The 23,615-nt window shown below is 31.6% G+C and overlaps 1 protein-coding gene across 2 annotated transcripts in view; it reads left to right on the forward strand.

Annotated features, from left to right (window-relative positions):
* Positions 1-23,615, forward strand: part of LOC117176040 (insulin-like receptor) — a 409,747-nt gene that overhangs the window by 371,527 nt on the left and 14,605 nt on the right. For both annotated transcript variants that reach the window (XM_033366024.1, XM_033366025.1), the window contains exons 6-9: positions 4,613-4,718; positions 15,596-16,969; positions 20,440-20,741; positions 20,852-21,325. In XM_033366024.1, coding sequence (XP_033221915.1) covers positions 4,613-4,718; positions 15,596-16,969; positions 20,440-20,741; positions 20,852-21,325 — 2,256 coding nt within the window. The remainder of the gene's footprint in view (positions 1-4,612; positions 4,719-15,595; positions 16,970-20,439; positions 20,742-20,851; positions 21,326-23,615) is intronic.

Below are 23,615 nucleotides of genomic sequence, written 5' to 3' on the forward strand. Positions count from 1 at the left end.
TTTTAAATAGGCATCTGTAAACATTAAATTATATTACAATAAATTTATTTATAAAATTTATTTTGGAATGTATTAATTTTTAACGAAAAATTGACAAAAAGAAAAACGAATTCAGTTTTATAGGGTTTAATATAAAAATAGAAAAGCATGGATTCGAACGAACTAAAGGGGCATTTTCTGATATTTTCCAATGATTTCTGTAGATTCAATATAATTTATCTGAAAACTATGATAGGTATGAAAAATTACTAAAAAATAATGCAGCTACGGAAGCACATTGTCAAAATTATGTTTCTTGAACGTTTTATTTCGAACGAAACGAAAAGGAAGCTGACGAAAGTTTCATTACTTTTCTTTTCGTCCTTTTCTATATAAAATATGATTACAACATAATTTTGACATGATCTCTTCGTAGCCTCACTATCTTTTTATATTTTTTTTTAATGAACTTAGTCTTTAGCCAATTTATTTTAAATTAATCAAAATAATTGGAAAATATCCAAAAATACCCCTTAATTTTGTTCGAATCTCTGTCGAAAACTCATAAATGTAAAATACTAATTGCATAAAATATTTCTTTGTGTACTCTCTAAATCTGAATCAGCAATAAGTATACCGCTAATTCAAATCAGCGTATATACGCTGCTAAAACAGAGAAATTTAACTACTGGCAACTGAAGTTTCACTGAATAACAGCTAAATTTCACTGATTTGCCAGCGTATATTACGCTGATTTGAATTAGCGGTATACTTATCGCTGACTCAGATTTAGAGAGTATAGTCAGTTTTTTGGTACGTGTAAAGGCTTGTTTGTTCATTGCAGATATGAGTTGTTTTATAGGTATATACATTTTTTAAAAATGACTAAAGCTTTGAGAGGGTGGTATGGACACGTAGGATGAACTTGTGCCTAGAGGCAATTGACACGATGACAGTGAAGCATAAATGTGAACACGTTTACCAGCGATTTAGGAGCGCTCGTTGAATCACAATGCTAATATTATTACGTGTTGTTACACATTCACTCTTTTAAAAGCATCTTTTATGCAATCTTTATTTTTTTTAATACACTCGTAAATAACAAAAATTTATGACATCCAGCCGAAACCATTCTTTTTTCTTCATTTCACTCACTTTAAATTATTTCAGGTTTCAAGTTTATTTGAAAAACATTTTTGCCTGCTATTATATTTATTTACTTATGAAAATGGCATTAGCTAAACTTTTAAACGAATCAATTAAATACATATTGTGTTTAAGGGCATGCTCTTTGGTGACCACGTGACCAAACTAGTCCCCGGTTATGGCAGATTAAATAAAAAGCACTAAAGAAAGTTTGTATACGTCAATATGTTCATAATTTAAATGAAAGTTTATTTATAAATTGATGAAATATGATATTACCATTCGAGTTATATTACTTTGCAGATAATTTTTGGTTTGATGCATTTTAGATTTTTTGATTTGCATATATTGAGCACTGACACCAATTTTGGACTAAATCGTCTAAACCTTAAAAAAAATAATATAAGCAATAAAATTTGCACATTCGTTGCAAATTAAAAAATTAGTATCTGCACATACGTAATCTGTCATTATTTTTGGAGCATTTTTAGCGGTTTCTAGCGGAGAAAAAAAGAAACTTTGAGCGTCGATAAAGTTGAAATCACGTGACTAAGTTCATTCATAAAATTTTTGTGTAAAGATTGAAATGATTTTCATTTTTTTTGGTCCTCACTACGTCCACACGGATTGAGATATCGTGTTCAGGATTGGAGCACAGGAGACCCATCTTGAGAAATGTGCATCTGCAGAAAATAATTAAAATTTTCTAATGTTTATATATTCTTGTGGATTTTTTGTACTGATGTGAAACAATTCTAAGTTAATAAGAAAAGCAATAAAAATAAAATTGCGCCCGGGGGCGAAAGACAAGGCGAGCCTGACGCTGAGTCCCGATGGTTGGTTTACTGCACGAAGGAATAATAAGGAGACCCAACTGCCAGTGGGAAGCCATCTGAAACTGGCAATAGAAACATTACCGTAAGTGATACGCACATTACAGGAAGATCTTAGATTTGAGTGCGCAGTTGTCCTCTTCCTATACATGGAAAAGTGTGCGAGTGACAAAGTTTGTCAAATCGACGTAAGTTAGAGGTTGTGTTCTTTTGTTGATCATCATACGAAAGATACACAAAATAAATATATAAACAGTATTTTCGGTACTTGTTTAAAAAATGTGTGAACAGATTTTGAGAAGGAAACGTATACGTAAGTACCTTTTAAATTTGTAATATGATAAATAGGCTAAAGATTCTCAAGGCTCTGAGAAGCTCTGAGAAATTCTCCGCAGGCACTCAGGTAGTGAGTAAAGGTTAAATTTCTAAATCATTTCTATTAAAATTAAATGACAGGTAAAACAATAAAATATATTAGATGTTTATTGTACTTACAGTGAAGGCTTTAAAAAAACGAAGTGTATTTGCCTTCTTCGGCGTGTAACTTCGTCCACAACCCAGAACTTGACACCTCATGGCTTAGAACACATTTCTAACACTTGCATCAAAATAAACAAACAGAACCTCTCAACTTACGTCAATTTGACAAACTTTCTCACTCGCACACTTTTCCATGTATAGGAAGAGGACAACTGCGCACTCAAATCTAAGATCTTCCTGTAATGTGCGTATCACTTACGGTAATGTTTCTATTGCCAAGTGGGGGAACGGAGTTAAGTCTCCCATGGACATAGGAAACAAGGGACTAGGCATGTCATTGCGGGGGTGATGCAATGAGGGTCGAGGTCCGCCACCGTTTGATGTCCCGCGAAAAACATGGCAGCGCCCTCATGTTTATATTTTCATGCACAGTTTGTCGGCAAAAATGCTTGTGCGCATAATCAAATGGCACATCGTAAGATGGCAGCTCTCCCCACCTCCCGTGGATTCAACCCCGCTCGCCAAGTTAGGATGGCATGCCTAGTCCCGTGTTTCCTATTCCTATGAGGTCTCCTTATTATTTCTTCGTGGTTTATTGTCAACAATAGTTATCAGCTGATCTATTCAACGTCAATGTTGGTTGGAGAACTCCGACGAGTATAAATTTTAGAACATTGCTGGTGTTGCTTTGTTTCCAATTTGATATTTGAGATTTTTGTCTTTTATTTTTAGGACCAAAAAAATGAAAATCATTTTACACAAAAATTTCATGGACGAACTTCTAGCGCATTTGTTTCTCCTGCACTGGTGTAGAGCAAGAGCACTCCGATAGCTCCATCTTACTTCTTCTTGCTTCTTTCGTCTCACTCCGACCTGCGTTGGTGCAGATCGGAGTGCACCTGTGCAGGATAACCATGGACATAGGAAACACGGGACTAAGCATGCTATCCTAAGTTGCGCAAGCGGGGTTGAATCCACGGGAGGGGGGAGAATTCCATGAGTGGGGAGAGCCGCCATCTTACGATGTGCCATTTGATTATGCGCACGAGCATTTTTGCTGACAAACTGTGCATGAAAATATAAACATGTTGGGGCTGCCATGTTTGTCGCGGGACATCAAAAGGTGGCGGACCTCCCCCCCTCATTGCATTACCCTCGCAATGGCATGCCTAGTCCCTTGTTTCCTATGTCCATGAGGATAACCGAATGCGCTATTAGTCACTTGAGCTCGACTTTATCGACGTTCAAAGTTTCTTCTTTTCTCCGCTAGAAATCGCTAAAAATACTCCAAAAATAATGATAGGTTACGTGTGTGCAGATACTTATTTGTTGATTTGCAACGAATATCAAAATGTTATTGCTTATATTAATTTTTTTCAAGGTTTAGACGATTTAGTCTGAAATTGGTGTCAGTGCTCAATATGAGCGAATCAAAAAATCTGGAATGCATCAAACCAAAACTGATCAGCAAAGTGCTATAACTCGAATGGTAATATCCTATTTCATTAATTTATAAATAAAATTTCTTTAAAATTACCAAAATATTGATGTATACAAACGTTGTTTAGTGCTTTTTATTTTATTTGTCAAAGTTTAAAGACGATATCTCAATCCGTGTGGACACAGTGAACACCAAAAAAAAATGTTCATAACCGGGGACTAGTTTGGTCACGTGGTCACCGAAGAGCATGCTCTTAATGCCTATATTAAGTACGGGCTAAGTATGATTCACTCAACGAAATCATTAAAAAAAATTAATTATGCTAATTAAATGTTTAAAAGATGAGAATTGTTAAGCGATTTTAGTTGCTTGAATTTATTAAAAGATGCCTTTATTTTGTCGAAAAGGAAAATTTCATTTGATGGGTTAATCAGTAACTACTGTTATAATCTGGTGTACATTCTTCCCTGTAATCTTGAGTAATCCCTGGTATTCTTGTGTAATCCCATATTTAACTTTCTGTAATCTTTCGAAATCCTATGTAATCCAGCGTTATGTTTTTCGAGGACAATTTAGACCGCCTCGTCCGGAAAATTTGACCATTTTCTTAATTTCATTTTTAGAAGAAAACCGCGAATTTGCATAAAATATTTCAGACTTCCTAAAATACTCTTCTGAATGAAATGAAACTGTTTAAAAAGACTCCATTCTTAAATTTTATTTTTTATTTCAGGGAAACAAAGCCAAAAACGGTTGTCCGATTTGCGAAAGAAACTGTCCCAAGAGGGAGATGAATCAATTCGAACATTTGTGCTGGAACAGAGAACACTGCCAGAAAAGTAAGTTTATTTTAGAAATTCATATTACTTTTTTGTCAATACTTCGAATGTCATATTATCAACAAGGCTAAAATATAACAAATGGCTTCATAATCCTAAAACATCGATTTTTATCTACATGCTTGTCAAGCTGGTATTTAAAAAAATTTTGGTTGTCCTTAATTTCATTATCAAAATACTTATAATAATTGATGTTCAAAAAAATAAGTTACTGGTATTATTTTAATTATTCTGTGAAAAACATTTTAGCGAATTTCTGCTTTAAATGTATTTTCTATCTTTTGTAAAGGCATCCTGAACAAGATGATTTGGAACGAAGAGTGTAACGGTGCTTGAATTAATGAACTACTACTAGATTTATTCGTCCGTTTAATCTTTTGTTTAATCGAGAGCGAATATGTGTTGTTATCATTGAAGACGAGAGTCCAAGAGGACTAAACTGAATAAACTCTATATAACGTTATTCACTGCTCGAAAAATGTTTTCAGAGGAGAATTCGATTACAACTCTAGACAATGTATTCAATTACAGATACAAAAACAATTTATAAGTTAATTTTTTAATATTGTCATTAACAAAGTATTTTATTTGAAGGTTGTACTATACCTATCTCAAGTTTAAAAATGAGAATTATCAAAAATGATTTATAAAATCGAGGAAAATATTCCCATTGTTAATTTTAACTTATTTTTTAAGGTAACTGAAGGTGCACTTTAGAATAAAATATTCTAGGTAAAAATAGTTTATTTGACAATAATTATTTAGAGATTGAAGTTTTTGCTTTCCCTTTAGATAATAGTAGCCATTGGTAACAATTCTTATTTAATCCTAAAATTGCAGGGGCCATTTTATTCTTTAAAAAATGATCTACAAATATCTTTGGTACCTTTTTATTTTTTTTAATTATTTATGAATTATACAATTGATATTTTTATAAACGGTATTTTTTGACGTAAAATTTTTCAAACCAAACCATACCAAAGAGATTTTTAGAGAATCTTTCAATGAATTAACTGAGCCCTAAATCGTAAGAATGAAGTAAGAATTGCAATTCTTACCTAAACAGAAAACAAAAACATAAAACCGTAAATAAATATTTTTAAATGAACAATTCAACCTGTATTTTTTTTAAAGTTCACCTTCAGTTCCTTTCCAAAATGAGTGACATTTGACAATGGGGATATTTTCATCGATTTTATAAATCATTTTTAACAATACTCATTTTTGAATTTGGGATATTTTTTGTATATCCTTAAAAGAATTCTTTCCTTTCATTAGAAATGGTGAGACATTTCGGACTCCTATTTTTCTCACTTTTTCATGCTTCGTGAGGATTTTCATAAGTCCTCGACATTCTCTGTTCACGGTACCAAAGTAATAAACCTTTTTTAATGAACAATTATGGTTAAAAAAAACTTCAGATCATGTTTACGCAAATAAAAAGTCTTACGTTTGCTACATCTTATTTTTCCGCCTTAAATTAAGCCTATGCATTTTTTAAACTAGAGTAGCTTCTAACAGGACTCGCTTTCTTAAAAAAAATGGGTTTTACCGTAACATTAGTCCTGAACGAGCGAGAAAAAGGGTTAGTCTTACATAAAAGCCCAATCGTTAAAACGATGGCAATTTAGGCATCTACAATACTTTATCTTTGAAAAAACATCATTTTAAAGTTTAGGGTTCAATAAAATAGTGATAAAATGGAAATCAAATAGAATTTGAATAAAAAATTCTTTTTCGACATTGTATCAGTAAATTATAGGTAGAAATAATCATTTACACAACACATACACAATTGGTTTGAATATAATTAAAACATGGGCATTTACTAATTTTTATCCTAATTTATTTAAAGTGTATTGGATTTGTAAAAGCCTCAGATCTGAAAAAATCAAAATTCCATGGAGTTTTTAAATAAGATTAAATCTAACTTGAGATGCAATTAAAGCAATCCATAGTCCTTAAATCTAATCGCAATTTCGCTCAAGTATTCCTCAAATTCATTAATTTCGAAAATAAAGTTTACTTCAAATTTAAGTCTCAATATTTTCTAAAGAGTTTTATAAAAATCATAATAGAAATTGCTATTTGATATGATTATAGGAAGTCAATGAGGACTTCTCATTTTCCAGATCGTCACGTTATTTATCAAGGAAAATAAGCTAACCACCCTCGTGGTTCTCAGCCATCTTGTTCATGTGATATACTATATGAATCGTGGGTGGCGAGTGCGTGGGTGATCTGCACACGCACTTCGTCAACAACCTTTAGGATAAATATTATCGCTATGTTAAAGTAAAATTTGAGCAAACTTTTTTCAAAATCGATTGGCAATTTTGAAATTATAAAATAAAATTGGTCAAATAAAATTGTTTCGATAAAAAATTCTTTTATTCAGATCTGACGCATGGTAAGTATAATTTATAAATAAATATTGTATCATTTGAATGAATATCGCATAATTGCAAGGATTAAACTACTTATATGTACCTTTAATGGCACTAAGCAATTTTCGTTTCTTTTACTTTCACTTTTCTGTTCACAACACGAGCTGACCTTCTGTGTCGTAATAAAGTGATAAGCTTCATCATCAAAACAATGTAATTGAATCCGGATGTTGTAGTCGTTGTTTTGGCTAAAACGTAATTGAGATGTTTTGTACTCAGCTATGTGCAAATCACTTGCTAAACAAATAAAAAACCGCTGCAAAGTAGTATATAGGCGCGTTCATTGTGATATAATGAACATTCATTTCATGAACACTATGCTTTCTCATAGACAATCGTTTTGTATTTATTGTTGATATGTGTATAACAGTGTGGTAAAAAAATTCATCTTTCAATTGAGTGAAGTCCCCTCCCCCTCCCCATTTAGTTCGTTTTGCGGAAAAAGAAATTCCATTTTTTTTGTAATCTGTCAGCATTAACCCGTACCCCCCGGAATTTGGAAATCAGCATGGGGATTTAAATAGGAAAAGCTGGGTTTTTGAAAAAAAAATATATTTCTACTCACAAAATGCCCCAAAAATGCAAGCAAGTTTTAGGTAAAATTCTTCATGCTGAAGACAGTATTTTTTCATTTTGGCCACATAAATTATTTAAATTCAGTAACTGACAAGTGTCCAAGTATTCTGAAATAATGTTTAATGATCCAAACAATTTCTGTTTGTATCCTTTTTGTTTAGAGAGAAATGAGTATTTTCTGGAATTAATGGTACAATAATTGTTAATTGTTAATTATTAACAAATGTCAAGAGTATTACTTTTTGTTTATGTTATTTGTCAATTATTTAAACAATTTTTTCCACTGTTAATCGTAAAAATGTATTATTGTCTGAAACTAATTACGCAGTTGATGAATGTTAAGAGTGGTAAGTTTTGTGAAAGACAGTTCGCAATTATCTAAACAACTAAAATCACTTTCTCCTTTTCATAGGAAATATGGAAAATCTTGTAGTTTTTTTCGAATCTCTTACGCTATGTCGCTTACTAATCAGTATTTTTTTATCTCAAAAATCGATCCGAAAAAATAACTATCCATAACGTTACTGAAGAATGTTTTTATCAGTTATAATTATTTAAATAATTGCAAACTGTCTTCTACAACAAATATCGCTCTTAACATTCATTATCTTGATCATTAATTTCAGAAAACAGTAACTTTTTAACATTTATGGATGAAGATATTGTTAAAAACAATATCACTCTGAAATATTATTAATCCTCCAGTGGTCCAGGTGGGTCCAGCTGCCTGAAGGGCGTCAGTGTCATTTAGTTTGTGTGCGTCTAGCAACGAGGAGAAATCGATTGTATGTCCTGAAAGACCCACCTGGACCACGTAGTTAGTGTTTTGGTCAATTTGGAATTCTAATTTTGTCGTGTTTTTTGTTCTTTTTTGTATATGTATGCGTAAGAAATGCATGAATTGTATTAATATATCCATATTTTGTATTATAACATTTGTGAACTGAAAAAACTTGTTTTTATTAGTAACTTTGCTTACCCGAGTTTGCCTGAAATTGCTCCATTTTCAGTCATTAAAATAATTATCCTTTTGTGAGCCGCGACTATGGAGTTATTTTTGTTGTTGTAAAGCTCTGAGTACTGTAATTTTTTTAGCAATTTTACATTTTTTCAGAACATTTATTTAAATAATTAATTGTTTAAAAAATATAATTTTCCCAATAACCAAATAGTTTCTTGAAATCCATCGTATGAGTTCAGAACAATAGCTGTGAAATTCACCCTAGAGTCTTAGACCACGAAGGGTTAAGTGTGTTATTAGTTCCAGAAACTAATAAGTTTTCAAGAATGAAAGAAGAAAAAAATGTGTAAGCAAATGATATTTTTTTCATTCTTACGTAATATTTTGCATTGCTGAGAGCAAAGCGCTCGGTAAACCTAGAGTTTTCTGGTTACATGACATTTCACCCGAAGACAAAGTGTCTGTCACAGAGGAACTTCTCAGGAACCAAAAACCGCACAGAAAATTAAAGGGCAATTTTCAAAAACTACACAAAATTCTCCATTTAGACATTCCACTAACTATGAGATCTATTTTTTCATTTTTAATATACAATTTTATTTGCATATTGTTATTTAAAAAAATTGTATTTTATATTAAGTTTTAAAAATCTCTTCTCTCGTCTAACGCCATTTAAGTATGAAGGAAAACTAGATAAAATCTTACGTAAGATGGGGAGTGGGGGTCCAAGAAATATGATATGTTCTTACCTGGGGAAGAAGGGGTCAAAAATGGCTAAAATCGTATTTACGTAAGTAATTCATGGCCCATTGCTCTCAACATTCGTTTATTGTATCATTAGTACCAGAGAATAATAACTTTTCATGGCTTAGATTGGGGGAGGGGGTTTAAGCATTTCCAAATTAGTTATATAATACTTGAAAACTTGTTACTTACAGAATAATAATAATTTATATTGAAAAATTCAAAAAAATACCGTATTTACCATTAATTTTACATAAAACTGCTGCTTTTACATAAAATTGATTTGAAAATAGGGAATTTTTTTTCGGAAAACGAAAAAAAAGTATAGGGGTGAGGAGTCGATCACCAAAAATCGATTTTTCTCATGATAACTAAGAAATTTAAGAACGAAAAAAACTTCTATGCAAATAAATTTAATTCTTACAATATTGCTACCTACCCAAAATTAAAAAAGTTTTTCTGTTCCAAACATTAGAAAAATTTATAAATCTGTACTTCAACATTTCAGACTTATGAAAAATTTTGCACGAAGATAGCTGTGAACATTCTATCAAATTATATCAACTCAGTACCATCGATAAATTTCAATTTACGGGGCCTGGTATTACTCCAAATACTGTGGTGAAAATTCTTAAAAATTTAGACTTTTTCAAATTCATTTTTTGCCATTCTCTCGATATTTAATGAATCAATCTCAACCTTTTTTAAATGGGTGGATTTTATTTAAATTTGGGTAGAAAGTTTGCCTTTTCAGGTGTTATCAAAATTGCAAAAAAATTCACATCTTAAAATATATTTGATAATAATATAAAATCAAAAAATAAATATTTTCATCCGATCCGTCTCGAAACTTAATCAATAATAGGCATTATGTAGGACTCTAATCTTTATAAACTTGATAGCCATAGTGCAACTTATTTTTGGTAAACAGTTTATGAATAGGACAATTTCAAATTGCTGCAAGGATTTCAAATTGAGTAATCTGAAATTAAAAGCGATTGAAATTAAAGAATTAAAAATATTGCATTTTAATATTAGTTTAGTTTAAAATATACAACGCTTGAAATTGAATAATATTAAATTAAAAGCTCTCAAAATTGAACAATTTTGAGTCAAAAACGTTTGTAATTAAAAAATGTCAAACTCCTTTACTTTGAAAACATTAGAAATTGATTAATTTCTAATTGATATGATTTTTTTATAACTGGCGGACATTCAAATTAAAAAGCGTATGAATTTATCATTTTCCGATTTCAAGCATTTGATCATTTTAGTTGTAGAGTTGAAAATTTAAAACACATGAAATTGTGTCATTGAGCAGTTTCTAATTGAAAGTATGTTTTTTGAAATTAAACGATCTTCAATTGTACGATGTATTACGATGTATTGTCTAATTTTAAAAGTTTTGTATTATAATGAAAAAGTAAAATTTTTTGATATATTCAATCTTACATCAAAGTACTGATGTCATTTTTAATGGACCTTAAGGGCATGTACCTGATTGTCACGTGATCAATTATATGGTTTGTATTCGGGCGCTTTATAATTTAAAAAAATGAATATATTATGTTAAAATTTTGTGTAGTATGTAAAGTTTTGTGTTGGTTTTCTAAAATATTTTTAGTTGCTTTTTATAATTTTGGTATTTGGCAGATTAAATTTATAAGAAATGATTTTTTAATCCACTGGGAAAACTCAACAAACTATATAGCAAAGGCCTTCCGGTCAAATTGGATGAAAAATCAGATTTATGAAGCTTCACATGATGCTTATCAAAAGTCGTAATGAGTCAAATCTTTTCTCATCGTAAAATCTTTTCCATACATTTTGTACGGGGTTTCAATTCATAATAAATTCGAGAATAAATTGGAGAATAAATTATTATATTTACGTGGCATGTAGTTTATGATTGAAACTACCTATATGAAAATACATTTTTATGTAGAAAATTTGAATTTTCGAAATGTGAATGGATTGTTTATTTCGGAAATATTTCAAATAATAAAAATGTCAAAAGATTTCAAAGATTTAATGGAGGAATGCACATTATGGTGGTTTTGCAAAAATCGATATGTTGGACAGAATCGTCAATATTAAGCGTATTGAGTTATCCATCAACATTTTTCTTGACAATTAGTCATATAATATAGGTAAAATTCAAAAATCGGGTGTTAACAAACATAATTATTTAAACAATTTAGTAATATATATGACTAAATATCTTCTCTTAATGTAACGCTATAAAGTTGCCATTTTATCTAAAATATCCAAAGTTTTGTCAACTTTTCACTTAGAGCGAGATTATAAATAATAAAATTTAAGAACAAATTTTTTAAACGATCTTGTACACGATGTATTATTGTGTATAACTATCTTCTCTTTTGAATAATACTAGAGAGTTGTGGTTTTTTCTAAAATTTGTAACTTCAGTTAAAGTGAGGTTTTTATGAATTTTTTTAGAGATCTTGTTAAAGTAAATGTATTTAAATTTTTTTGCGTGTTACGAAGGATTTTTTTGAAAATAATTAGTAATTTTTTTGTAAACAAATATCGTGAAATAAGCCAGTGCCAGAGCAATTTCGAGTACGCCTTTTAAAAAAGATGATTTCCGGTTCCAGCGATATCTCAACGTAGATTTATCGGAAATCAAAAAAGTTGCAAAACTTAGTTAAAATATAAGTTTTTCCTCCCCCTAATGATTATTTTTAGGATTTTTTTAATTTTTGTGATCATTTGTTGTAAAATATGCGATTTCGTACGAAAAATGTCGTCATCTTTCAAGGGAAAAATAACGTTAATATAAAAAAATTTGAACAAAATCATCGTTGGTTCAGTAGTTTTTGTAAAATCGCTGAAACGGACTTTTAAAAAGTGGTTTCAAGAAAAACTCGTTTAAAGTTTTAAACATTGAAGAAGTGAAGAAAAAAAATTAATTTTGTACATTTTTCTCTAAATTAAACGAAAGCTATTACAAAATGAAGTTTATAAATAGATATAAAAAGGTCTCAATCAAGTAATTAGAGGTGAATAAATACTTTTTAAGTACAGTGATTCCTGGATTTAGTGTCGGTTTTGGGACTTGCGGTGATCACAAATTCAATGTCTCCGAACGTATGCAGTCAGAAGCGTATGAACCGTTTTCGGTAGATTTTATTGCGTGGTAACAAATATTAACATTTTTTTCTAATACGGAGACAACGGTAAACTAAATATTTAACGGAAATGAGGAAGAAAGATTCCTGTTACAAATGAAAATATAGTATATTGTGATACAAGTGCGGAAAGTAGGCAGTTCTACCTGACTGTGAAGTTAGCTGTACGAGCCAGAGACGAGACGAAGGCGAGCCGGAAACGAACCGAAAATAAGCCGATGGCAAGTACTGTAAACTTCACAAGAGTTTCAACTGCCTACTATTATCTCCTGTATCACACGATATTTTTTCTAACAAATGCGGGAAATTTTCGATTTGAGAAACAATAAAAACCAATTTTTTGAAAAATTATGCTAATTTTAGGAAATTTATGGTAAAATTACAAAAATTATCTAAAAATTCCGGAAATTTTTGGTTAATTTTGTATATTATTCAAATTTATAGAAATGTAGTGTATCCGAAGCTTTTTGGAAGAAATAAAAAAAATTTCTGGATAATTTGCTAAATTTCCTAAAATTTATGAAAAATTGGCTAAATTTCCAAAATTTTCAAAAATGTATGAAAAATGGGCAAATTACCGATAATTTCAGATACCTAAAAGTTTCCAAAAAATCAGTCTCTAAAGCGTCAATTCATAATGATCATACTTTTCGTTTCGAAACGATAATTCTATCTCTCTTTCTCTCACTGTTCAATACTTCTTTGTTTTTTGTGTCGAATCTCCTGTGAAGTGGCTACAGCATCACTAGTTTAAAACTATTCAAAATAAATTTTTATTTTAATGAAATATTAACAAAGAATCTTATAGTAAATAATTAATTTTAAACCGTAGTATAACATTTTTCATTAAGGGGGTCACTACCTTTTCAGGTGACAAAAAAGCGATTTTTTGCAATTTTTTATGGAGACAGGTTTATTAATTTTTAACTAATGTTTTAACATTCAATTATCACATATTTCAAGAAGCTATGATAATTTTTTCGTCATAAAAGAGCCATAAATAAGCGCGTTACAACGAATCTACGAGTGAATAAAAAAAAGACGTTTTGCGGTGAGTAAAGTTGCTCAAGTCTGGCTCATTTGAAATAAAAAAATCCAACGGCATTCGTTATTAGACAGTTTTTGCCTGGGATTGAACGAAAATTGATGTAAAAACATTGATTTTTCACGAAATGGCTGACTTTTGAAGTCGAAAGTCAACTTTTCACTAACAAAAGCGCTCCTCTTTTGACCATAAAAAAAGTTACAAAAAAGAAAAACGATCGTTTAATCCCACTAGTGTTATATCTCGAATAACTCATAAAAATTTTAAAGCAATCGACAAAGCCGTTCTTGAGATATCTAACTCACCGACTTTGAAAACCCTGTATCGAAAAAAATGCGTTTAAGTTCAAAAAATTGAAAACCTGTGGAAAAATCTATATATCATCTCAAAATCTTTACTTATGCATAGAGTCATCGAGTCCAGGGCCATATGTAGGAAAATTTAATAAAAAAATCGATGTTTCAAAACCCAAAAAGATAGGGACCCTTACGGAAATTATCACAAACACAGCAACTAGTATATTCGACGTATGGGCGGCTCGGTGCTCACGCTCGAAGCCCCTTCACTTTAAACGGTATATCTCCGTAAATAATGCTCGGATCTTTATGAAATTTTCAGAGAATACTTTTGAAATGTTATACTTTTAGAAAATGTAATAAAAAATCCAACAACTTCGAAATACTATTTCGAGATATAGATTCGCCTTTCAGATGGCACTTATGGCATCGGAATTACACAGGAAGACCGTCGGCGTACAGCACCTTGTCGCCTGAGTGAACACCGCGCTTCCCCCCGTAGCTCCTTTCACCCGTAACTGCGGCGTGGTGTCAATCCTAAGTCCAGGATCACTAAATCCAATATCGACTGTATTCTTTTTCAAAAAAATTAATCTATACAAGAAAGAGATTGTTAGTATATCAGACCTGGATAGCAGTCGGAGCTACAATTCTTCCAAATTTCATGATCATAGCTTTTACTGTTCAAAATAATATGGTGAACAGAAAAAAGTTACATACACACTCACGGACATTTTTAGAAGATTGTATCTTTGAGCTCCTGGAGTCTATGTCGCAATGTTTCAAAATGCAGATTTGAAAGTTTAGGTCACCACAAACCTCCCTGTATGAGGAAGAAATATTTAAACAATTTTGATGTTAACTTTAATTAATTATTACCTTACTGGAAGTGAAAACTTGAAATAGGTTTGAAATTTCAGGGAAAAAACAACTTTCTAGCATTATTCTAAGGGGATATTTTTATAAATAGTAATAAACTGTTAAACAAATTATTCTTGTTATATTTAATTGTTTCCTAGCTTTAACTTAAAAGTTGAAAACAAGTTCAGAATTCATAAATAATCGACACTGTCTTCCCCCATTCTAAGAGAAAATTGTTATAAACAATATTCAATGGTTTGCACAATTTTTTTTAAACATATAAATATCAGGAGAAAGTAATATCTTATGGTTTACGTCAAAAACTAACAAAACCTAATTTTTCACTTACGGTTCTTTTTTTGAACCTATAAAACAGGCTTTTGGGGATGAAATCAAAAAAGTAATTATTGGTTTGTATTCTATCGCTAATAATTATGAAGAGAAATGTTAAGCGACAACAGAATAAGCCTAATTTATCCGATTCTGTCCAAAACTTACAATAAACTTTTTTTCTCAATCAATACATTTTTTAAAACAAAAAAATCATATTTATTTATTTTTGTTTGAATACATTTAGATAGGAGGGGGTAAAAGCATGAATAAAAAAATGTTTTTAACCACCCTAAATATACAGCAGATTTCACGAGTAGAAAACCCCTCGTGAAAAAGAGTTTCAGTTCGTAGCTTGGCCTCCAATAAAAATTTGCAAGAGAATGTAATAGAATTTTAAGATTTGCAGCGAAATGAGAAGATATAATTTTTGTTTTCTAATCGAGCAAAATAATTTTTTTTCAGTATGTCCAAATTGTGGCGACGGAAGTTGCATGTCAGATGGCCAGTGCTGCGACCGAGCTTGCCTGGGTGGTTGCACGGGAACCACAGTCAATGACTGCATAGCTTGTAAAAACGTCATGCTAGGAACACTATGTGTGGATAGTTGTCCAAACAACACCTTCTCTTTCATGGATCGCCGATGCATCACCGAAGACGAATGTAGAACTGAGAAGAGGCCGCGAGAGTCCAACTTGAACAAAGAATATCCTTTCAAACCGTTTCAAAACGTCTGCCGAAGTGACTGTCCCGTCGGCTACATGGACGATGAATCCAGCAACTTAACGACTTGTAAAAAGTGTAATGGACCTTGCCAAAAAGAATGCGCTGGTGCCAACATTGACAGCATAGCTTCTGCTCAAAAGCTCCGTGGATGCACTCACATCACTGGAAGCTTGGAAATCCAAATCCGAGGGGGCAAGAACATCGTCAAGGAAATGGAGGACAGTCTCAGCACAATAGAAGAAATCGATGGCTATCTAAAAATCGTTCGCAGCTTCCCCCTGATTTCGCTCAACTTTCTCAAAAATCTTAAGATAATTCGTGGCAACGAGAATGAAAACGAAAAAAGCCTCATCGTGCTCGATAATCAGAATCTCCAAGAACTTTGGGAGTGGAAGACGAAGAAGTCTATCAAGATTTTATACAAAAATAGTGCACCGGGTAAGGTGTTCTTTCATTTTAACCCAAAGCTGTGCCTGCAGAAGATTGAGAAGCTGCGGGAAGTCGCGAATTTAGATCCCTTCACTGATCTTGAAGTGGCACCAAACAGCAATGGTGATAAGAATGCTTGCAACGTGACAGAATTGCTGGTTAAGATTGACAAGAAGACGTCGAATGCAGCGTTGATAACTTGGGCACCCTTTGAACATCACGATACTAGAACTCTTTTGGGATATGTGGTCTATTTTATAGAAGCTCCTTTTCAAAATGTGACCATGTACGATGGAAGGGATGCTTGTGGAGGTGATGGATGGAAGGTTGATGACGTTTCGCCCAGTGAAACATCTGGGGACTTGAAGAGTGACGTGAAACCGCAGCTGACGCATATACTCACAAAACTGAAGCCATATACTCAGTATGCGTTTTACATCAAAACTTACACCATAGCTACAGAGAGGTCCGGCGCTCAAAGCGAAATCACGTATTTCACAACACTTCCTGGTGCTCCAAGTGTTCCTCAAAAACTTTCAACGTACAGTAATGATAGCGATGTCTTGATTATCACCTGGCATCCACCAGTTGAGAAAAATGGAAATCTCACTTCTTACCGGATTTTTGGCCGGTATGAACCAGACGATCCGACTTTTTTGGAACAGAGGAATTACTGCGACGAACGTAAGTTTTAATTTAGTTTCCTTATGGAACGTTAATTAATTACCTACAATATATCAATTATCATTTTCACCGTAAACGATATTTCAATGGATTTTAACAAATTTGACAGATTTCCACTGATTTGAAAGTGTCTCAACAGATATCAAGGTGTTTCAGGTATTTTAAATGACTACAAAGTATTTCAATAAATTATGAAATTATTATAGAATTCAAGAAGATTTCTAAAGCTTTTTAGGGATCTTATGAGATTTCAAGGGGTTTCAAAAGTTTTAGGGTATTTCAAACGATTTCAAAGGAATACGACTGTTTTCACAAATTCATTTTCTTCATTCATAATGTACCCCCGAAGGATTTACATGATCTCCATTCCTTGCAATACTTCCGCCTACGTATTTTATAATAGACTTTTCTTACTATTTACCGTTATTTACAACTATTTACATAAACTCTTCTATCTAGATCCTTATTTATATTTTTTCGGTAGCGCAATTTGGTACGTGTTAGCGAACGATTGAACAAGCGATCAAAAGTGAGAGTGCAATTGTGTGTGTGTGTGAGAGAGAGAGAGAGAGAGAGAGAGAGAGAGAGAGAGAGAGAGAGAGAGAGCGCGAGGATGCAACCGCATCTTAACCTACTTATGCTATTACATAACCATTACTTACAAATCTTTATGCTTCTAATTTGAGCAACTTCCGTTTGCTTTTTCTTTCACTTATTCTTTTATACCTCCATTTTGCGATTTTGTTACATCCATTCTTTCTCATTCGCTCCTTTAGCCGCCTCCAAATCCTTCATCCGCTCTTCGCCCAACCCATCCTCCCCTAGAATCTTTACCTTCCTTCCCATTTACAGATTCTTCACTTTCTGTTCCCTTTCTTTTCCCAAAATACCCCTTCTCCTACCTCTTTTCCCAATCTAAATCTTGCTATTCTTGCCCATCAATCTCTCCTTCCCTTTTCTAAATACTTTAATACTTCTTCCTTTTTTCATCATATACCATTTATTATATTTTGATGCCTTAATCATCTTGCATGTGTCTATTAATTGTCTTTCCCTCTCATTTTTCTCCAATTCTTCAGAGTGTACTTCAGACCCGTCTTCTATATATCAAACATTAAAGAACTCCCCCTTGTTCTCCCATCAAACTTTTTCTCGCTCACTCCCATCCCTTCCCCTGCCTTAGCTTCGTCTCAAATTTTCATATTCTCTTTCACGCTCTAGTACTTAATTTATCCGTTTACGCTTCTTCTCTTACCATATATCTCGGCGTCATCCAGTCCACTTTATATGCCTTTCTTTTAAACTCTGAATCTCTTTCCTTTTTTCCATCCGCATATCTTTGCTCCATAATCTAATACCTGCCATACCAGCGTATCAAATAGCCCTATTTTCTCCTTCTCCAATTTCTTGTTAATCTTCCTTTTCCTATCCCCCATATCTGTTTCATTACCTCTGCTATTCTTTTTTATCCTTTCTCTTATACGTGCTCTAAGATCTCCATTTGTTTGTAAGGTATATCCAGATATTTTAAACTCTTTTACATCTTCTAACTTTATTCCCTTCCACCTCCCCGTCCATCATTTCTTTCTACCCTCTCATTTTCTAAACCTCATTATCTCCCATCCGCCATCCCTTCTTCATCATCTGTCATCGAAATTATATCGTCCGCGCATGCCAGTGTATATATCTTTTCGTTCCCTATCCTAACTCCTCCTTATCCTTTTCTATTCATTTCTTCTGGTTTCACAACGTTTAAATGATTTAGAAAGATTTCAAAAATTTAAAGAAATTACCCAGTACAATTTTAGAGAGAATTTTCAATTTTCCAAGGATTTTACAATATTTTAAAGGGACGTCATTTGAAATTATCTCACGAGATACCGAAGGATTTCGACGGATTGTGAGAGATTTTAAGGAATGAAGAAGAATTTCAGGGGATTTTGAAGGGATTTGAGAAATTTTTTAAAGATTTTCACAAATTCGAAGAGATTTTATATGTATTTGAAGTATTTTCACGAATTTTGAAGTATTTAGGAGGACTATAACAGGATTTCGGAAATTCAAAGAGGTTTAAAAAGATTTCAAGAGATTTAAAAAAATTTGTAATGATTTCAAAGGATTTTAAGAAAATTTCATCGTACATATAGCCATGGATTTTAAAGCAGTTTGTAATATATTAAAAGATGTAACGGTATTTCGAAGTATTTCCGAATATTATAAAGGATTATGTGGTATTCTAGATTTTTTAATGGAGTTTAAAAGATTTTAATTGATTTTATATAATATTATAACAGATTTCCAGAGATTCGAAACGATTCCGAAGGTCTATAAAGATTTTAATGACTTTTAAAGGGATTTCAAACATTTTAAGGGATCTCCTAAGATTTCGAATTTATTCAAGGAATTTCAAGGATTTTATCCAATTTTTAAAGATTTTAAAAGATTTCCACGAATTTGAAAGAATTATAAAGATTTTTAAAGACTTCAAGCCATTTTAAGGATTTGCACAGTTTTTTATATGGCTTTTAGGGATTCCCAGGGAGCATAATCGTTTTAAATGCTACAAAGCATTATCCGTATTTAAGAAAGGGGTAGTACAAACTCCCCCTTTCCTACTATCCGTTCACGATAGGATGGCCCCTGCAAAACAGCTGCACATTTTTGTAATTTACTTTTGTTTATGTAGAAAAATTGCTTTGGAAAATATCTTTGTCGAAATGATGAAAACCGTTTTTTTTATTTATGAAAAACGGTTTTTTCGCGTCACTCTATCCTTGCTTGACTTTCGATGACGAAATCTTTAAAACGAACGATGTAAAAAATTTGAAAAAAATGCAGATGCTTTCATATTTTGACTTTCGGACTTTAAGTAAAAAACTATTAAATTTACATATTCAAATATCAATATTCTAAAGTATTTTAATTTTAAATTTTAATAATTCAAATAATCTTTAAAGCTTAAAAAAAAGTTGTAAATAGTGAATCAATGTTGAATTTTGAACTCTTCAATGTTAAAATCTTTGCATTATTAATGGTTTTTTTATTTTTTTAAAGGGTTACATTTGAAATTGTTGAAACTTTAATTACTGATGGATAAACTGTCAGATCTTAGGTATTAGGTATTTTTACTTAATCGCCAGCTAAGCTACTAAGCTAAGCTAAGCTACTGCGTCGACTGCTGAGGTGAAAACAATGGACCAATCAAATGAATGGGACTAAACCTTATTTTGTTTAATAACTTTATAAAAAATAATTTTTTCTTTACTATACTAATTGGGATCAGAAATCTAGGCGGCGCTGTAGTCGATTTACTGCAACGCCGCCTCGATTTCTGATCCCAAGCGTTTTAAATTTCATTTAGACATTTTTCAAGGAATTCAAATTTTTAAACTGAAGAATCCCATCATGCAATTTTAAATGCTGTTTAAAAAATAATTTAAAAAAAAACGTCTGAATATGGTTCTTTTCAGCATTATCTGCTCCGGAAACAAGACCGGCAAAGGCGGTGTTAATAGAAGAAGAGAATAAGAAAGTCGAAGCTGAGAAGAATCTTATCAACAAGCCAGAGACTAATACCTGCGATTGTCCGAGTCAAGAAGTAGATTCAGTCACAAGAGAAAAGGAGGCTACCAGTTCTATTGCCTTCGAAGATGCTTTGCACAATCAAGTTTACGTTAAGAGAGCTTCAAACAACCGTAGACGACGAGAGGCTGACGATATCTTAAACCACATAAATAGACTTACAAAACGAGACGTCCATACTGAAATTATGGTAAATATTTTTCAATAAATATTAAAACTTTGTTTCTGTAAATATTTAATTTAAAATACCTTATTTAATCTAAAGAATGAATTGAAACACGCTTCCATTGTTTTCTAAAGGATAAAGATGCTGTAGAAAAAGGCTTGGTTGGTGGAATGAAAAATAAAACCAATTCTCTGGAATTAAAAGATGGTACATTGCTAGAAGACAAAATAATAGATGGAAAAATAGTGCAATTCGAAAGAGAGATTCCAACTACTAATTACACTGCCGGTCCTATTACTTTCGTCATAGGCACATTACGACACTTTACAGCATATAATATAGAAATTCAGGCTTGTCGAGAAAAACTTCCCAGCGAAAAATTAGTAAACGATTTTTGTTCTACGAAAAGTATGAAGACCTATCGAACAATGGCTCTGGATTGCGCAGACGATATTCCAGCAGATTCTTTCAAAGTCGTATTATCTACTAATAAGGACAATACTAGTCTTCCGTCTCCTGAAGTTAAACTCGAGTGGGATGAGCCGGCAAAGCCAAACGGTCTGATTGTTACATACCAAATTGAATACAAGAACATAGAAATTCAAAATGTGAGTAAAATTGAGAATTAATAAATAGTAATAGTAACTCGGCGCCTTCATATTATAAGAACCTCTCTTGGAGTGTACGTCTAAAACGACTATTCTTGTGTGAGGCATCTAAAATTCTAAACACTTTGATTTTTGAGATAGCCCCTCGATTTATTACACATACTCGGTAAACAGCACGCAGGTTTAAGAATTAATTTACTGTGTAATGTATGTGTTACGCACATACTTGATAATCTCTGGTTTAGTATATTGTTAGAATTATTTTGAATTCCATTGAATTCTTTGTATTCTTTTGAATGGATTGAAATGATTGTAAACTCTTTCGAATTCCTTCAACTTCCTCCTAGAACTCCTATGTATTTTGCTGAATCTCTTGAATTCTTGGAATTCAAGGATTTTAAAGTAAGGCAAGGAATTCATAGAAATTTGGCAGAATTCATAGAATTCAATAATTAAGAGAAATCGAGGAATTTGAAAGAATTTAAGAAACTCAGAAAATGTTACGGAATGCGGAGGAATTTAAAATATTTCAGGCAATCAAAAGAATACGAAGAATTCAAAGAACTCAATATTATTTAAAGCAATTCAACTTTTAGGCGCACACTCCGAGAGAGGTTCTTTCAACATGGAGCAAGCGTTTCACCCGTTTAAAAATTCCCCTTTCCCCCTGCTTTCAAAAAACTGCCCCTTTTCTCTTTAAATATCCGACATCCAGAACTTAAAATTGTGCTTTATCCGACACACGTTGTGTAGCACGGATTTAAAAATATGTAATCCCAGGGTGGCCGCTGGACCGGGAAACCTGGAAAACCGGGAAGTGACAGTTAATTTATTTTTTACCGGGAATTTTACAACATTTTTAGAATAAAAATGTTGTCCAACTTTGATTTTAACCGGGTTATAAATAATTTGTTAAATTGCGAATTTTTATAAATTATTATATCATTTAGGAAATTTTACGACTTTCCAGAAGAAAAATCTGCCCAAGTTCGCTTTTAACAGTTTTTTAAATAATTAAAGTGCTGTTTTGAGAATTGTAACAATTAAAAATTAAAAGTATTTGAAGTTGAAAATTTTTTTATGAAAAACAGTTTTATTTTATCAACTGTAAATATAAATAAATTATTTAAAAAATGGATCTGTACTCTAAGTATAGAAATCTGAACAATAATTGATTTGACCAAACAATTGTAGATTCGTTCAAAATTTGAGAATTTCCAGATTGTAACTGTTTCAATCCGAAAGTCTTGGTAAGGAATGAAATTAATATATCATTTATTGCGATAATTTTATTTTTAAATAAAAATTTTCATTATTTATCAATAATATATTTTTAATTAATAGTTTCAGGTATTCCTTTATATTATTTTTTATAATTAATTTAATAAATAAAATTATTAATATATTATTTCTTATAATTTTTTCTGCTATTAAAAAAAATGTAAACGTGCGTTTTACTATTTTCAACTTAATAATAAATTCATAATAATATAGTCATAATTAAAGGTTTTTATTAAATTAAAAATAATGTTAAGTTAAAAAAATTATTTTTCAATTTTTAATGTGTAGCTTAAAATGACTTAAAATAATATAATTTTGAAAATTTGTACAGTTCATTGCTTGATTCTTTAATTTAGACTATTGAAAATGTTAACGTGGATTTATATTTTTGGAACTTAATCTGAACCTTTGAACTCTATAATTTATAAAAGTTTTCAATTTAGCAGTTGATTTTCATTTCACTTAAAACTGTTCAATTTAAAAGTGTTAGTACCTTCCAGTTTATACGTGTAAGTTATTGAACATTTTAATACACAATTTTTTAATTGAAAACTTTTAAACTTCAATTTTAAAAGTTTGGAATTCAAGTGTTACACTTTGAATGCTTTGATTTGTTGTTTATTGCTCATTAATTTATAAGGAAAAATATTTGGAATATAGTTTAATTTTTTATACTCCATTTGCCGTGAAAAATGTTTGCGAACCGGGAAATGACCTTGAATTTTTTTCTTGGAATAAAACGGCCACCCTGAATCCGAAATCAAAAACTGTGCAGCGAAAAATGAACTTTTAACCTAATATTTTAAAATTATTAACACGAACTTCAATATTTATTTAAATTATCATTCGTTAGTCTATAAATGATAAAATTTTATATTTCCGTCGCTGTGTTTCTTTCTTTTTTCCCCCTTCGAACTGTTGTAACTATTTGGTTCCAACTTTTTCTTTTTAATTTTGTTAAAAATTCATCATTTTTTATTGAAAATTCGTCTTTGGGTTGAAAGATATA

This window comes from Belonocnema kinseyi, chromosome 7 (genome assembly GCF_010883055.1).
Source record: "Belonocnema kinseyi isolate 2016_QV_RU_SX_M_011 chromosome 7, B_treatae_v1, whole genome shotgun sequence".
Classification (NCBI taxonomy): Eukaryota; Metazoa; Arthropoda; class Insecta; order Hymenoptera; family Cynipidae; genus Belonocnema; species Belonocnema kinseyi.